Source organism: Chrysochloris asiatica, unplaced genomic scaffold, assembly GCF_000296735.1.
Source record: "Chrysochloris asiatica unplaced genomic scaffold, ChrAsi1.0 scaffold00008, whole genome shotgun sequence".
Taxonomy (NCBI): Eukaryota; Metazoa; Chordata; class Mammalia; order Afrosoricida; family Chrysochloridae; genus Chrysochloris; species Chrysochloris asiatica.
In genome coordinates this window covers 34,696,899-34,715,244 of record NW_006408526.1, presented here as the reverse complement: position 1 = coordinate 34,715,244, position 18,346 = coordinate 34,696,899, and the positions used below count along the sequence as shown (strand labels likewise).

General features: G+C 45.4%; 1 protein-coding gene across 1 annotated transcript in view; it reads right to left on the bottom strand.

Moving 5' to 3' along the window:
- Nucleotides 1–18,346, bottom strand: part of GRIK4 (glutamate receptor, ionotropic, kainate 4) — a 499,211-nt gene that overhangs the window by 28,376 nt on the left and 452,489 nt on the right. The window contains exons 14-17 of the mRNA XM_006833921.1: nt 12,293–12,402; nt 8,511–8,684; nt 5,804–5,969; nt 3,779–4,004 (exon numbers count right to left, since the gene is read on the bottom strand). Coding sequence (XP_006833984.1) covers nt 3,779–4,004; nt 5,804–5,969; nt 8,511–8,684; nt 12,293–12,402 — 676 coding nt within the window. The remainder of the gene's footprint in view (nt 1–3,778; nt 4,005–5,803; nt 5,970–8,510; nt 8,685–12,292; nt 12,403–18,346) is intronic.

The following is an 18,346-nucleotide window of genomic DNA, read 5'->3' as shown; positions in this document are numbered from 1 at the left end:
GCACTATAGCTCTCACTACAGAACACCTGGCAATTGTTAACCCAGAGCAGCCACCAACCAATGAGAGAAGAGCCATCCCAGGGTGTGCTGGGAGCCTCCTCTTACCCGTCAGTCACCAGGCATTGCCCCACCTTCACAGCTGCCTGCTGAGTGCACCAGAACCCACACACATCATCCCATCTGCCCCAGCCCCTCTAGCCCTCCTCAAACAGAAGGCTTCTGTTCAGAGCAATTCCTTTTTAATTTTTCTAATGGAATATGGTCAAGGAGCTTTGGGTCTAGAAGTTAGGTTTAATCACAAAAATAGGCTTAAATGAAACCGTGGAAAGCGCAATGTTTCAGCATAGGCTCAGACCTGAGATCATTAAGAAAAAGCTGCCAGAAAGTTGGAAATCAACTAAGCTGCCCAATTTTCCTGCCCAAGTTCTATGAAGGCCTGATGTGAACAGATGCCCCAGAGGAACAAGGATAAGCTTGGAACAAACAGATCAGTGCTTCTTAAACTTTGATGTGCACAGGAATCATCTGGAGATCTTGTTAAAACAGAGGTTCAGATTGAGTCAGTCTGGGGTGGGGGCCTGAGGTTCTGCATTTCTAACAAGCTCTCAGGTGCTGCCAAATCTGCTGGCCCAGGAACTAGCTCATCTTCTAGATCTCTTTTGATTTCGGCAGCCCAGGTTTCCACAGATAGACTCTACCCTATTCTAGACACAACACTGCTGCCATACAGACCTCAAGCCGGCAGCACTACATGTGTCTGCGCAACCAACTTGGGTGAGCAGCAACAGCACCTCATATGTAAAAACCAGTTGCTGTTGAGTCTGTTGCCATTCCTGGTGAACCCATGTGTGTCAGAGTAGAACTGTGTGCTCCACAGAGCTTCCAAAGGCTGAATTTTCAAAAGTAGATCAAGAGGCCTTTCTTCCAAAGTGCCTTTTCTGGGTGGACTCCAACTTCCAATGTCCTGGAAGTCAAGCATGTTAGCCTGTCTGCACTATCATGTATAAACCAAATCCAGGGCCACTAAGTTGTTGAATTGATTCTGTCTCATGATGACCCTACAGCAACCCTACATGACAGAATCAAACTTCCCCAGAGGGGTTCTGAACTCCTGGTGTGGCACTGTAGGATGAGTACTAGACTGCAAACCACAAGGTCGGTAGTTCAAACCCACCAGCCGCTCCTCGGAAACCCTATGCAGGGTTGCTATGAGTCAGAACCAACTCAATGGCATTTAACAACAACAACAACAGAGGGGTTCCAAGGTTGTAATCTTTGTGAAGCAGATTGTCACACCTTTCTTCACAGACCAACTGGTGGGTTTGAACCACTGACTTTTGGTTAATGCCTGAACACCGTACCACCCAAACTCTTGACTCAAGTATAGCCCAGAACTAAACCTATTCACATCGAGTCAACTCTGACTCATAGCAACCTCACAGGACAGAGTAGAACTCCCCTATCGGGTTTCCAAGGCAGTAAAGCTCACAGAAGCAGACTGCCACATCTGTCTCTCAAGGAGTGACTGGTGGGTTTGAACAGCTGACCTTTCAATGAGCAGCCAACTGCTTAACCACTGTGCCTCTAGGGCTTCTTCCATCTCTTGCATAGTGGTACTTTAGCACACTTAGCAGACATTGTGAGATGGTAAGACAAAAGATGGTGAGAATAATTTCAGGTTCAGAGACAACTATACAGTCCAGCAAGGCATTTTAAGCACTTTTAAGATATTTTCAACTCAACCTTACAGCATACCAGCGTCAAATGAAAAGACAATTCCATTTACTCCCTGTTTGCCTACTTAGTTCTAAAACAACTTGATTAATCTTTGATCTTGTTTCTTGTTCCATTTCCCTTGCTTTTTCTGGGTCCAACTACATTGCTTATTTTATGTCCCCACCTCTCACTTAAGAATGACAAGATGCTTGTTTTTCTTGGACATAACCTTGGCAATGGACTGTTGCCTTCTGATCTGAGAGTGTAGGCTAGCCCACAACTCACCCTCTCACGCAATCTCTTCTGTTTAGCGGGTAGGACCCATTTGGTAAAGTGATCTAGTGAACGAAATACTGGATTTGGAGACAAATATTCTGGGCTCAAGCTCAGCTTCTCTACTTACTCTGTAATGTTAGACGAGCAACATATGTGCTCTGAAATCTCAGTTCTCCTCTCTATGGAATGGGAATAACCAATCTGTCTCACAACTGGAATGATTAAGTGAGATGATACATGGGAAAAATAGCTTCATATCACATACAGAATAAATGTGATTCCTTTCCTTTTTCCTAGGTTCATGATGAAATTTTCTAGAGTCAGTCTGTTTTACTTCAACTCTCTATAGGTTTGTTTCATGAAAACTTTGGAAGTATTTGACATTTCAGTTAAATTTGCTGAATTGCTACAGCATTATCAAGGTGCACCTAACGTTCAATTTGTGGTTCACTTCTCCATCTTGAAACAAAATGTCACCCAATAAATTTCTCAAAGGGCCCCATGATCTTTAATATGAATGAACATCTATGAAATAAGATGGTCAGTAGAAGGCATGGAGGTTTGCAAGTATCGCGAGTGAGGCCTCCAGTTTACAGAAATGCTAGTGTCAAAATTTCCAGTGTAAGGATGAATCTTAATATTGTTTGCTTGGTTGTTAGTCTGTAAGAGGTTATTGTTGTTGTTAAGTGCCGTCAAGTCGGTTCCGACTCATAACGACTCTGCATAGGGTTTCCGAGAAGCAGCTGAGCTTGAACTGCCGACTTTACAGTTCAAACCGACCTTACAGTCCAGCGCATTAATCCACAGTGCCACACCAGGACTCCAAGAGGTTATTAGTTTCTATCAAATGACATAAGGAAGAAAGGGAATAATTGAAACAGAAAGAGTGTTTCCCAAGACAGGTCAAGTTGAGAGGGAACATTTTCAAATCCCCCCACAACACAACAACAAGCAGCTAATTATGCCCTTTCCCTGCTGCATCTTCTGATGGAAACATTTTCAGCAGGGGAAGGCTGGGAGGGTAAGCGTCCTTCAAATTGCATAGCTGGGGTACCTTTCCAGAAGCCCAATCCCTCTACACATCCATAATAAACCAGAATGGTACATAAGGAGCAAGATGAATACCAGATCTCTGCTGCCTATTCTTAATTATCTGTGCCGGCCAGAGTGGATGGGTCAGTGAAATTCGCAAATCATCCTGAAAGCCATCTCATTTAATCACGCCATTTCCTTCTTGCAGCAAAATTTTCACCAGGGACATTAACATATAGCAAAATTAATTTATTTGAGTTCTAGCTTTGCTTCCTTCTCTCTCCGCCTGCCAGGAGAGACGTCAGTCACCAGAGAAATGGACAAAAGGCCAGAAGCAGGAGAGAAAAGGAATGAATGGTCTAGAGAATATATCAAGTGTATCAATGCCTTTAATAATGAGTCAATGTTGTTGTTGTAAGTGCCGTCTAGTTGGTTGTGACCCATAGCAACCCTGCATAGGGTTTCTGAGGAGTGGCTGGTAGGTTTGAACCACCGACCTTGTGGTTCAAACTGATCTTAAGTCCAGTGCATTATCCTGCCACGCCACACCAGGACTCAACAGCCACTTGATAATTAAGGATTGAATATTGATCAATGATTGGTAGACATATGTCGGTTGAGAGTGCCCACCTAAAGTCCCTGTCAACCTGGTTCTAGACACAGGGACTTGAATTCAATGCTGCATTTGGTGGGTTTACTACCCTGACCCTGCCTGGATGAAGCTACATAAAGAGGCTGTCCCTCTCCTGCATACCGACTGGCATGCCAATCCCATAGCCCTTGGTGTCCAGCAGGCCCCCAATCTGAGTGAGGTTGCAGTTTCGCTGCCGATAGTACTCATTCATGGTGGACTCCAGAAGGAAGGCATAGTTGGAATTCAACACCCTGGCGATTCCCTCCTCTGTGCTCTTCACAAACACACTCGGCTGCTTGGAATACATGTAATTCCACATGCGTTGGTAGGTCTGGTAGCGGGAATTCTGGGAAACAAACAAAAGGAAGATTGGGAAATGGGAAAGGACATGCAGGTTTATGAAGAGAAGGAATCAAGGTGAGTCTTAAAGTCCTGGCCCTTCTGGTACTCAACCCACTGGAGAGCTTCAATAGCCTTTTCTGTTTCCTTATCAAAGCTCAAGATGTTTACCGGGGACTTATCATTACTTGCATAACAGCAGGAGGAGGGAGCTGAACACTATATACTTTCCAGAAAGATGAAGAAACAACAGGGTCCTCAGGCACTGTAAACTTTGCCTACTGGTTTGATAACTTGAGGTTTGCTTTATCTACCCTTGAGATGTCTTTCATGGCCAACTTCCATGTGCTGACAAAAGTAAGAAATGGAATTATGGTTGTAGTTCCCTCAATGTCCTTCAGGTTCGGGGCAGTGAGCTCAGGGTTGGGGCAGTGAGCTCAGGGTTCATTCATGACTTTTAAAGTGGTATCATCTGAAGGAACAACACTAGCTATTTTTTTCTACCAATCCCAAACCATTTAATCAATTGCATATGCAGCCCAAACCCAAAACCAAACCCATTGTCACAGAATCAGTCTGACTCATAGTGATGCTACTGCCCAAAGGGTTTCCAAGGCGGTAAATCCTGATGGAAGCTCCTCTCACATCTTTCTCCTGCAGAACAGCTGGAGGGCTTGAACCACTGACTTTTTGGTTAGCAGCCATATACTTTAACCTCTGCACCAGATGCTTAAGGTATTTTAACCATGGGCTCCTTATATATGCAATACTGCCTTCTAGCCAAATGATAAGAGCTAGAGATTTCAGGGGGTCTGTTTAAACCAGCTGCTGTCATGGTGTAGTGCTGCTGGATAAGCCCTGAACTGCTATCCACAGTGTTGGTGATTCAAACCCATCAGCTGCTTCTTGGAAACCCCATACAGAGTCTGAGTCTGAATCGACTTGAAGACACTTAACAACAACAACATCTAAACCTTGCATTTGGATGTTCTCTGCCAATAAGCACTGAGACTTGAATGCAAACTCTTAAAATGAAATCGTGGGCCTATTTCATGCGAGAATGAACTTCCTGGGCAGTGGGTGGGTTAAATAAGTGCTCACTAGCCTCACTAAAAGGGAAATTCCTTTCCCTGGAGATTTTGAAGGATGTGAAAACAAACTACTTATCTGTCTGGCTTGGCTCTGTCAGCCTTGGAGATAAATCAATCAATTGGCCTGTCAATTAATATACCATAATGACAGAGCCCTCTGAGCCTTGTAAAGAAGCCAACAGTGTCCCCACCTGAGACCTACCAAGTCTACAATCAATGAAGCCAAGTCATCTTTGTCTTTCTCAAACCGGAATGCTAGCTATAAAATTTGAGTTACTTTTAGAAATTCAAATGCATATGTTAGCTTCTTCTCATGAAGTAATATAAATGAAAGTACAGGTTTTATTGTATGTGTCTATATATGTATGTATGTATGTATATGTCTGTGTGTTTACATACACACACATATCCATTAAAATCATTATGAAGCTACTGCAATTCAACAGAAGTTCTGTCACATTGTACCAACATCATCTCAAGTGCCGTGAATGGATGATGTGCAGCACTTGAGGCGTGTTCCTTTAGGACCTTATTACAGGGCTATTTATTGAGGCAATTGATAAATGAGCCCCACGTGTAGGAACAAGCTATCTATTCGAAAGACGTAATAGGATAAGGAGAGATGTTTCCTTGCTTGTTTTATTACCAGCAGACAAACATCTCAACTTTATTCAGTTCAGTTCCCAATGTTTGTGAACAACCATAGGAGTTTTACTTGGAAGAAGGTCATGCTGGAGCCTCCGTGGATGGTGCCATATTCAATGGCAGTCTGGTCAGCCAAGTCGTCCACTGACTCGATGGGCACATCCATGCGCTGCACTGTCAGGAAAGCTGCCAGGTTGGCCGTGTACGAGGAAATGATGATCAGTGTGAATGCCCACCTGTGCAGGGAAAGACCAGGGAATCATCATTGCCTGGGCACTCCCGGGAGTCTGAGCACCATGAGAGACCAGGTGCTCCTCCTCTGAAGGAGTTCTCAGCTTCAAGGGGAGAGAGAGAAGTAGGACATACGGTGAACACAGAAATGAGCAGTTTGTGAAGGCTGCTGGGAAGAAGACAGTTGCTTTGTGTTTGTTTGTTTTTAATTCCCTAAAGGAAGGTTTTCTTTGGGGAGGGGGTTGTTACTCAATAGAGACAAAGTCAATGCATGAGACAGTTTGGGAACCTCTGAAAAACAACAGTAAGTAAGCTAAGGGATGGCTTCCTCTGTCCCCTCAAGATGAAGCCAGCCTTCAGATGACAACAGGCATAGAGTAAGCCACCGCCAGGTGACAAGTACAGTGTCTCCTGTAATCCCTACCACTCAGAGAGGTAGAATTCGTCTCCCAAATATTAGAGAAGAGGAAATTGAGGCTCAGAGCAGTGAAGAACTTGCCAAGTAACACATTGATAAATTCATAATCTAGGACCAGGTCTGCAAACGATTAACAGCAAAAACTCGTTAATTACGAATTTCAGCACCTTTGAAATGCTGAAAAGTTGGATTTGGGAAATAGTCTTATAATAGTTGTGGTACTTTAAAATAGAAAGTTGTTGGTTTGGGCAGATAGAACTTATTTAAATTTGAATAATTTTTTTTGCAACTCAGGCAGCAGACAAACAGTTTAAACAGATTAAACAAGCCTTCTACCATCTGGTCAACAAAATGGATTTGCATCTCCACCCTTTTCTTTATAGGTGGTCCAAAGATATACCTAAGTGCAATTTAGGGTGGATATCACAATTCTGAGTCAGAGCAGTTTGAATTAATGAGGCTTTACTCATTATGAAGACATTGCCTATTAATGCATTGTGCTTACCACAGGATTCAGCATCTAGCAACTTCCAGGCAGATTTTCAAGAATCAGGAAGTCCTATTGCCCCCCCGCCCCCCAATCCACTGTGTCTAGAAACTGCTAGCAGCTGCCTCCCCAGTAGTGAAATAGGGGAGGGAGGGGACATCCATTAGTTCAATGGGTACAACCATCCTCCTGACCATCATAAAATGATCTGGATTTGAGTAGCGGCTTTGTCACATTCCACGTGGGAAGGACAGCGACAGCAACTCCTCTTCTCTGAGCTCATTTAGTCACCTAATAAATGGGATACTGGTGCCTCTTCTATCTTCTCTTGTGGTTGCTAGGTGCCACGTTGTCAGGGCAGTGATGGCCCTGCGTTTGTATCTTCCACTCCCCCAGTGAACTGACAACACTGAGGTCTTGGTTTGATAGGGAAGAGTCTGGAGAGTCAGAGGGCACAGGGACTGGTGAGGGCCCGTGTGGTGGGCTCTTACTGCTGAACCACACTCCACACAGACTTTGGAGTCCCATGGTGGTCTAATAATAATTATAGTTCATATGTGTTATGGGCTGAATAGTGCTCTGCCCCCATCCCTGAATATGCAGAAATCCTAACCCCTGTAACCTTATTTGGAAAATAAGGTCTTTGAGGTATTATCAGTTAACAGATTAGGGTGTCTTATAAAAGAGGAGAGCAGTCACTGGTAGACACAGGGGGAAGGTACAATGCGAAGATGGATCTACAAGTCAAGGAACATCAAGGACTGGCAGGAGCCACGAGGAGCTAGGAGGGAGGCAAACACGGTACATTTTCTCTCTGAGAGCCTCAGAAAGAAACAACATGGTCAATGGCCTGATCTGGACCTCTACCTCCAGAACTGTAAGACTAGACTTTTGTGTGGTTTAAAGGTTCCCATTTGGTGGCATTTTGTTAAGGCAGCCCTCGGACACTGAGAGAATACATTTATTTATATAACATTTTCAAATTTTCAAAACACTTTCCCACATGTTGAATCATCTGACGAAGTTGTTTTTGCCCTGGATGAAGCAAGAGGAGAAGGGGTTTAGGTAGAGGCTGACAGATGGCCCCTGCAGACAGGAGGTTGGATCGCTAGCTGTCAACTCTCACTCTGATGTCCTATCTGCCTCTGAAGGACCGAGAGTTTGTGCTCAGGTCTCCACCACCTGCTGTAGTAGATAGGGCCGGCATGCCCCCAGAAGGCAGGCTTGAGAAAGTTGGTAGAAGGGTGGGTGATGTAGCAGCTGGCCTGGATGCCTTCCTGCAGGGACTTCTGGGACCTATTCATATTTGCATAAAATCTGCATACATCTTCACTTCACCTCAAGTTGTCAGGTCAAGAAGCTTTTGTGGCTTTGCTGAGGGACATCAAGGCCATTTTCTCAGCCCTCTCTTTGTCTAGCCCACAGAGAAAAAGGAAGGGGAAAGGAACAAGAGAGCAAAAAGTGCACCCACCTACTGGCCCCAAACCTCCCACCAGAGTTCATTTCAAAAGGAAGAGGCTGCAGGGCTCCTCTAGAAGGCCGGCTTGATCCCTGCCTACCAAGCCAGAAGACGACTTGTCCCAAGATGTCCTTTGCATCCTAGCCCCATTTGCCTGGCCCTGTATCTGCCCAGGATCTTACCAGACGCCACTGACGCAGCGGGTGGACAAGGCTCGAGGGGCAATTGTGGAGCCCTGTTGCATGAAGCCCCCAACCGGAAACCAGAGGCTGTTGCCGAGAGAGTACTGATTCACCAGGAGGTTGCACCGGCCCTGGGCACATGGGTGTGGGCTGTACCACTCATAGGGGGTCAACCTGTGGAGAAAAGGAACTCTGAAGTAGAGGGTGCTAGAAGCCAGAGGGCAGATGCTCTGAGGTAAAACTCCAGTTCTCAAAATCAATGAAAGTGGAGGCCCTGTATTGGAGACTGGGCATGTCAGGGGGTGGAGGGCCTTGTAGTAGAAGAGAAGTTGCTTGTTCTGCTCTACCCAGTCCCCCTAGGTGGTCATGGAGGAACCCTAGGGCATCAAAGAACCCCAGTTTGAACTCCCCCACCCCAGCCCAGAGCAGTGGTTCTCAGACTTTAGCCTACACCAGAATTGCCAATTGTTATCATTTTTGGGGAAGTGCCATTGAGTCTGTTCCTACTCATAGCAACCCTGTATAGGGTTTCTGAGGAGCGGCTGTTGAGTTTGAACCACTGACTTTGTGGTTCAAACCGACCTTACAGTCCAGTGCTTGTCCTACAGCAGTGCAGCAGGACTCCAGAATTGCTAAAAAGACTTGTTAAAACACAGATTGCTGGCTCCCACCCTCAAAGTTTCTAGCTCAGGAAGAATGGGGTGAGGGCTAAGAATGTGCTAGTCCCCAGGGGAGGTTGGCACCATTGGTCCTGGAGCTGCCCTCTGAGAACCACTGGCCGGGGTGGACACTAAGGCAGTGACTCTCCTGTGTCTGCTCTTTTGACTCACCTGGGAGCTTTGGGGAAAAAAATTCAGTGCCTGGATTTCATTCCCAGACATTCTGATAGGACCAAGGCATCTGTGTGTGTGTGTGTATATATATATATATATATATTAAAGTTCTCCAGGTGCATGTGCTGTGCAGACACAGACAGGGATGAGAAAGGTTGCTCTAAGACTGCCTCTGAATGAAGCAGACAGCCTCCCTCCTCTGTCCCTCTCTCTGAGATAAGTCTCAGAGGCCTGGAACGGCCTTTCTTTCCTGTCCATCCTGCACAAACTTCGTCTTCTCTGCTCAGTGGCCCAAAGGCCACGTCCCAACTGAAGCCTTCCAGCTTTGATGAGAAAAGATGTGTCCAGTGTGCCATTCACACTGTGATCTGGTCATCACTGGTCCTCTCAGTCCTTCACTTAGCTGTTGTACACTGGGTCCCTCAAACACATCCCATTCCTTCATGTCTGTGACTCATCTGCCCTTGGAGATGTGTTCCTTCCCTCTGCGGGTCCTGTGAAGCTGGCTTGGACTAGCAGTACCTGCCTCGGTGGTCCCCAAACCTGAAGACTGTTGGGAGGATCTGTTGTTGTTACCATCAAGTCAGTTCTGACTTACAGCGACCCTGTATAATGGTTCTCAAGGAGCAGCTGTTGAGTGTGAACTGCCAGCCTTGAGGTCAGCAGTTCAGTGCTTACCCTACAGATCTGAAGTGCTTCTAAAATACAGATTCCCAGGCCGTACTCTATCTAGAGGAGCTCTGGTAGCATAGTGGTTACGAATCAGGCTGCGAACCTTAAGGTCAGCAGTTCGAAACTACCAGCTGTTCTACGAGAGAAAGACGAGGCTTTCTGCTCCCGTAAAGATTTAGAACCTCAGAAACCCTGTACGGGGTCACTATGAGTCGGAATCTAATCCACGGCACATAACCACCACCACCACCCTATCTAGAGAGTCTGAAACAATAGGTACTAGGAACTCAGACTTTTTAAAAAGCTCTTATGTGACGGTCTCTGATCATCAGTTGACTTGGAAATGGCTGCCTGAGATTAGTACTTTTTCAAACATCTTTCACTCTAAAATCATATCTATATAAGATTACTTTTAAATCTTATATTAGCGCTCAAAAGTGGAGCTGGACTAAATGTAGAGGTTGGGACTCTGGAGTTCTGACGATATCCAATCTCTTGTCATCTCATCAAAGCCTCTGGACCTCCCAGGAACCTCCATGCTCTGTGGAATCCTGTTTGGAAACTGCCACGTTACGTCAGAACTTCCTAGGCAGTGTCCATGGGCTGCATAGTTAGATTTGCACTAGATCCTTTTCCTCAAGGATCGTTCTTGGGGCTGAGTGCATATGGGTGGAAGGCAGGGAAGAGAGGCTGTTGTTGCCCCTCAGGGCTGGTTTAAAAGGCTCCAGGCTTCATAAGCATGATGACCCAGGCTTGTTTCTGGTGACCAAGCTTGAAGACCATGTTCAGGACCTTGGGGTCAATTGAAAACAGTATCCTGCTACTTACAGGGACCCAATCAGAAGGGGCAAGAGTGAATCAGAGAGCAGTGAAGCCAGGGCTCAGGGAGACAGCTTCCGAAAAACAGCAGCAGCCAGTGCGGTGAAGTGTAGAGGGGAAGTGTGAGACAGCGCGTTAGCATCCTCACATCTCACCAGTTGTCACTGACAACAGATACTTGATGGTGGCAATGCCTAGGGGTCCAAGAAGGGTGGGTGGCACTGAGCAGCACGAGCTGTCTTTAGAGGCTATCGTGTTGTAATCAGGGCCTGTCGCTGGCTGGATTTAGGGGATCCAGGATTACTTTCTCCATCTTGGCTTTGATCTCCAAAGGCAGGCTGGGTATGGAGACTGCAGCTCTATCTCCCCCTGGAGTCATTGAATAGACAAGCTTGGAGGAGGGGATCTGGTCCCCCAGAGGAGGAATGTGTACTGGAGAGTCATCCACCTCCTGCTGCTGTGATTGGAGGCACAGGAGACATCTGAGGAGAGACTGGAACCGGGGCACTGCCTGACTTCTAGAAGCTCATCCTGAGCAGTTCTGTGTTCCATGGTGACTGCCCTTTGGGGCCTCTGTTACAGGAAGCTGAGGGTTGAACAGGAAGTCGGACTCTGAGTGAGTAGATGATGGACCAGTAGGACTTGGACCACTTATGGAGAGGAAGCTGGCCTCCTGCAGTGCAGATGGAGACAAGCCTCCTCCTCTGTGCACATTCTCAGGAGGCAGAGGCTAGAGATGCTCTTCAGGTTCTTCTTTGGCCCTGGGGGAGGCCCCTGGTTTAAACACGGGGCGGCTGACAGCCAAGTCCAGTGGCTAAAACACACCAGCAGCTCCTTGGGAAACCCTATACAAAGTTGTTAAGAGTCGGAACTGACTCAACCACACTTAACAACGACAACAATTTTTATCTGGACCTCTAGTCTCAACTCAACTTGCAAATGCTTCTCGTTCACAGTTCCCATTCAACATGGGCAGATCCGGACTGGGGAACGGCCAGGCGCTTTATTCAGTGGGTCTCCTCCCCTATCTACGCTGCAGCCCCTGGGCCCCCCATTCCAGATCTGCAGCTCTGTTTCTCATCATTCAGCACTTTGTGGAAGATCCTAGCAAGGACTGGTGCCAGGGTAGGCAGATGCACAGTGCTTAATCACTACCTCTCCCTCCCCCTTTTCCCAGGTTCTTATACAGCAGGAGGTTAGAAACAGGGGGTTGGAGAGAGAGGGAGGGGTGCCTATCTGCTGTGTGTGCATTAAGGATTGTGTATGTAGATGGGTGGATGGGAAGTGTGGAGCTGACAGCGGGGTAGAGGATGTTTCAGGTCCTAGTCCCTCTCCCATCCTCTAGTTTGGCCCCACATCTCAGCCCACCTTCTCCTCCTCCACCACCCCTCCCCATGCAGTTCCCTTATCCAGACACTAGGTGGCGACGTGGGGACAAGAACAGGGAGAGGAGCGTACCTAGCCACTAGGAAGAGGACACAGCTGACAGCCAAATAGGCTAGAAGCATGAAGAGCCAGACGCCTGGAGAAAACGGGTCCAGGAAGGAAAAATAGCCGGGTTTGCGTCCCTGGAATGGAGATAAAAAACAAGATTCACCGTACAGAGTCAGTCAAAATGGCCCTTGGGCAGGGCAAGCTAGAGGGATAGGGTGCGTATGTGTTTGGTGCAAGATTGCATTTTTTTCTGGTGGCTCTGGGTAATTGGTTTAATGACACTGGAACTGAAGGTGTGAAGAAGGCTACTCCAACATAACCAGCCCAACTCTGGCCTCCGTAGATGAACAGAAGCACAACTTGGGCCTCATCCCTTCCTGGGGTGATGGCGATGTCGTGCTGGGCAATCAGAGCAGCCTTTGATGTGGCTTAGCATTGCCCATGTGCCCTGAGGTAGAGCTTCCGGGCTGTCTGCTGTGTTGGAGTGTGCCGCCAGCCCCCTCATCGACACTCACATCTTCCTCACGAGGCTCCTGCTACAACAGGCACCTCTGGTTTTGAGTTGATAAGGTGGTCTCACCCACAGAGAGACCTACTCGTGTAAGATGCTTGGCTGTCCTGTAAGGCACAGGTTATTATGAAAAAAATCCAAGCTTGGGGCAGCCAGTAGATGTGTCCAAGGTTACACAGCTTGGAGAGAAAGAGCTGGGACTCAAATGCACAAGGCTTGTACCATGACGTTGCAGGAAAACAAGGTTTGTCCCCAGCCCTGGGATGTGTATTAGCAAGGGCCATGTGAGCCAGGAATAGGATCCCTGGAAGCCAAACTCACAGTCATCTTCAGTAGGAAAATGGAATCAAACGAGTAGGATGGAGTTAAAGACTCTGACCTCAACCTTTAGCTGTGTGCTTGTAAGTACATCCTTACCCCTCTCTGGCCATTGGAGCTGGACCAGAACACAGGTAGCCTATGAACCAGACAGAGCCCACAGATTTGTTATGTTTATCCTGTAGTGTTTGAACATTTTTGTATTTGTTGCCAGCATTAAATATTTAGGAAATTTCTCCTAAAAATTATTATTTCTGTTTTTTTTTTCTCAATGGGGTAATCTGGCCATGCCAGGCTTGATTCCCACATGGACACCGCTAGCCGGAGCAGAGTAGAGCTGCCCACTAAACAGAGGGTGTGCTCTCTCCAGCTCCGGGATGGCTTCTATAATTTCCTATGAAACCACAGGATTAGGTGCTCCCTAAGGACTGTTGGAAACTGACAGTGCTATGATTCTATGGTTCCAGTATTCTGGTAAGTCCATGGGTAGGACTGAATATCAGCATTAAGCTCTGGGGTTCTATGAACAGGTAAACTTTCAAATTCAAGGTCATACTGGTCGTGGCAAAAGTCCCCCTCATGATATAGTTCTATATCCAGAACTCTTATTTTTTATGTGGGTTCCCAGAAACACAAAGGGCTCTATGCCAACATTGAGCTAAACTCTACCAGCTTTCTGAGCATTCATTATCCATCAGGTGTTTGGTCTTGGAGAACATGCTGAGAAATCCCAAGTAACAATAGCTGTTCCTACAGCAATATCTGAGGCAGGTGGAAGGGAGACAGCGCCGCAGGATCCTGTTGTATTTGCATAGTGTAATCAGTGGTGATTTTCAGCTTCTCATCTGGAGGGTTTTCCATCCTTTCTCTGGGAACCAGCTATGTAGGCACATTCCTCAATCACTCGGGGTACGATTTTGCAATCCCATTTTGAGGACAACAGCACAAAGGGTGCACAGGGAAGAAAGAAATCGTTCACCCTCTGCTAATGGGGCAGTTGCTCTTGGACGTTGCAACCCTTTAGCAGTGAGGTAATGACCTTTAGGATGGTCTTTCTGAAACTGCTTTTCTTTACCAGTATGTCGTCCCCATGCCAACTGTAAATTCTCTGACTCATGGTACATCCATGCTTTGTCTGCATAGAAACCTCAAGCGATTTAGTTGGACATAGGAAATAACTTGAGGCAAAGTCAGTAACTAAGGAGAGGGGAGAGGAAAGGAACGGTGGTGGTGGTAAGGGAGACCATTTGAATGCATGCATCTTAGCTCACTGCCATGTAAATGATCTTAATAGGAAGCAAAGGATTCAAGATGCAGGAGAATTAGAGTCCCCAGAGTTAGTCATTCCTATGTCCATCATGGACTGACCATGTCTTCCTCGTCATCCCAAGAGTGGCAGACATAGGAAAGGAGACAGAGTGTGTGCAACACAAGTACCCATAGGCAGGGGGACATAAAGGAGCTGACAGTGCCTGCGTACCTACTGAAGCAGAAATCCCCCAGTTGGTCTGCTTTTAGGTCTCAAGCACAGTTTCCCCAGACAAATGTATATGTATTCCATGTTCTCGATTACTCATGACTATTTTACTCTATAGCTCTCAATTGATACCCAGGAGGAAAAAATATTTTATTGTTGCTTTCTAGATCTGAAACCCCATTCAATGCCCGGTGTTGGAAATCTACACCTGATTATATCACAACAAGGGAAATTGAAGAAAATGACAGCACCGTTTAAAGCTGCCATATTTGGTTAGAGATGATAAGGAATGATGCACAGCCGTGGGAAAAATTCCTGGAGATTCAAGTTATAAGACATAGAATATCACATAAACAAGGACCAAGACATAAACACTGCTCCACTGGAAATGTATCAGTCATGTTGACAAGGCAACATCTGATTCCATGTGTGATTGATTGACACCAACCAGAAGATGCAAGAACTGGGCAGTCATTTGAGATTTGTGTTTGGGTTTATACAGCCTTGGCTTGGTCTGAGCCCAAGATACTCATATGATGCCAAAGAGAAGTATGTTACCTGCAAGATTCTGAATGTCTTTTTTAAAACACACACTCAATATTGCTTCCTTCTCAAAAGACACCTGAGTTACTGGCACTTGGAATAGATCAGGTGTCATGTGCCATAGACATTTTTTACAATTCATAGATTTTCCTTAACTTAAAGAATATATGATGGGGATGCTTTTCTTCTGAAGAAGTCAAAGTATTGCACTATGCTCTTTTGATTTCAATATCTAGTTCTCCATATTGACAGATGGGGACCCAGAGAGGTTAAGTGCCTCACTGTAATCATTGGTGATGGCTTCAATTTCTTGGGTGCTCATTCGTCAAGCTGAGCCATAGGCAGGCCATGGTCTCTTTCATTCGAACGACAGCTGCACCACACCTTCCTCTCCTTTCTATCTTTGCATCTTGCTCCAATCAGCTCCCTAATTAATCCCATGTTATGATCCCCAATGCCAGCAGAATCCTAACCTACTCTATCTCACACTCTTAAAGTACTTGTAAGCACCATTTTGTGACGTGCTGTCAAGTCGGTTCTGACCCATAGCGACCCTGTACAGGGTTTCTGAGGAGCTTCTGCTGAGCTTGAACTGCCGACCTTGCAGTTCAAACAGCTTTGCAGTCTGGCGCATTAACCCACAGCACCACACCAGGACTCCCGTTATCAATTATTTGATTCTGTTTTCTTTATGTCATTTGTACTGATTTATACACGTCTCTGTTGATGGCAAATTGGGCCACTCCCTTATGGTGAGTACAACCACTTTGAAGACAGATAACTGGTTACAGATATATTCTCTGCCTCCAATGTCTAGGATACACACAGACAATGGAGGCAGAGAATATATCTACAGGATAGGTCAAAGACCCACAGATGGAAATTAAAATTAAATGACACCAAATGAGAACTTGGTGTTCATGACTGACCGCATGAACCAGAATCCTTGATACTCTCTGATGGTGGGAGAGGCACAAAGAGTTGGTCATCAATGGACCCCAGTCCCAAGGTACTGACGTTCTTTGAACTAGAACAGTGGGACCAATCATGGAGCTACAAAGTGGCCCAGAACTCCCCTTGTATGGTGAAATCTCTGTCAACCTTGAGCAAGTCTGTTAATCTGTAGATACTTCATTTTATGTGTACTGCAAGAAATGGCATCACAGTAAGAGTGGAATTGTTTCCCCAGAGTCTGGATTCAAGTGGATAAGAACAATGAAACCAGATAATGCTGGGCCAGGTAGTGATTTCAAACACTGACTCTAGAATCAGATTGTGCAGAATTGAATCCTGTCTCTACCACTTATACGTGTGTGACTTTGGCAGGCTACTCGACTTCTCTGAGCCTCAGTTTCCTTTTTTAAACATGGAGTAATAATAAAACCTATCTTGTGGAGTTGTTTTGAGAACTGAGTTAATGCATGTAAAAGCCTAGGACAATGTCTAGTAAGAGTTACATACGTGTTTGCTCCCTCTGTCTAATGGTAGGCATGAGTCCAGGGAGAGAGGAAGTATGTGACAAAGTGTGTGACAAAGAAGGGAACTTCCTTTAACAGTGATACTTTTGGACAAGAAATACTGTTTTGTGTCCTATAGTGACACATGCTAAAGATGCTTTAGGGAGAATGACATCTGGCTATAGTCGCATTCTATAACTCCTGGAGTTTCTCTGGGTTCTAATATATGAATCATGAGGGGTCTCCTAGGGAAGCAATTAGGGCAGTATCAGGCTGTGTTCTGAAAGGATGGAGCTCAGAAGCAAGTGATTCCAAGCTTTGGAACTCAGTTTCAACTCAGCTTTCCCAGAGAAAAACCAGACAGAATGGAGGGGACATGTGGTAGGTCCTCCCGTTGCTGCATTAGGACTGCCTCCTAGCATTGTCTTATACACAAATCAGTGATGTCATCTCTCTTCTTTCCCTTGTTCTCCAACATAGCCCAGGACACAGTTTTGTACTAACTGTGTCCTCCATGTGGTTTTGTCAGTCTTTAGGACCAAATGGCATGCTGTAGAGAGTTTTCTTATTATATATTCAAGACCTTGCAGTCCATGATAAAAAAAACAACAACACTCTAGGACTGAAGAGATAAAACCAATACAGCCTTCAGGAATCTTTCAGGGAGATACAGAAGGGGGTGATTTCTCTTTGTCTCACCCAGAAGTACACACATCCTTCAGTGTATCTAGAATCGCCAATATTTTGGGTTCATATACACTTTCCCCATCATCATTCGGTGATGGCTCATGTGTTGCTGTGATGCTGGAAGCTATGCCACTAGTATTTAAAACACCAAAAGAGTCACCCCTGGTGGAAAGGTTTCAACGGAGCTTCCAGACTAAGACAGACTAGAAAGAAGAGACTCAAATTACTTCTGAATGTTTAGTCATTGAAAACCTTATAAGTAGCAATGGAATATTGTCAGATGTAGTGCCAGAAGATGAGCCCCTCAGGTTGGAAAACACTCAAAATATGACTGAGGAAGAGCTACTTCCTCAGAGTAGAGTTCACCATAATGACATGAACGGAACAAAGCTTTCAGGACTTTTATGTGCTGATGGGGCACAAATCAAAAGAGAAGAAACAGCTGCAAACATCCATTAATAATCAGAACATGGAATGTTCGAAATATGGATCTAGAAAAATAGGAAGTTGTCAAAAATTAAATATAACACATAAAGATCAATATCCTAGGCATTAGTGAACTGAAATGAACTGGTATTGGCCATTTTGAATTAAATAATCATATAGTTTACTATGTTGGGAATGACACTGAAGAGGAATGACATTGCATTCATTGTCAAAAAGAACATTTCAAGATCTATCTTGAAATAAAATGCTGTCTTTGATAGAATATTTATATACCTATAAGGAAGACCAGTTAATATCACTAGTATTCAAATTTATGCACCAACCACTAATGTCAGTGAGGATGAAATTAAAGAATTCTACCAACTTCTTTATATGTGGTTCAGAGTTCTGGGACCATCCCCTGAGCCTGCTTGGTCGGGTATTCTGTGTTGTTGCTGACAGAGCTCTTACTGCACAAGCCTTGACTTTCGTTATTGAAAGATTCTCTGGGCAAATTATTGAATGATACAGAATGCATCAAGAGAAGATGGAAGGAATACACAGAATCATTGTATCAAAAGGAAATGGTTAATGTTCAACCATTTCAAGAGGTACCATATGAACAAGAGCCAATGATACTCAGGGAGGAAGTCCAAAGT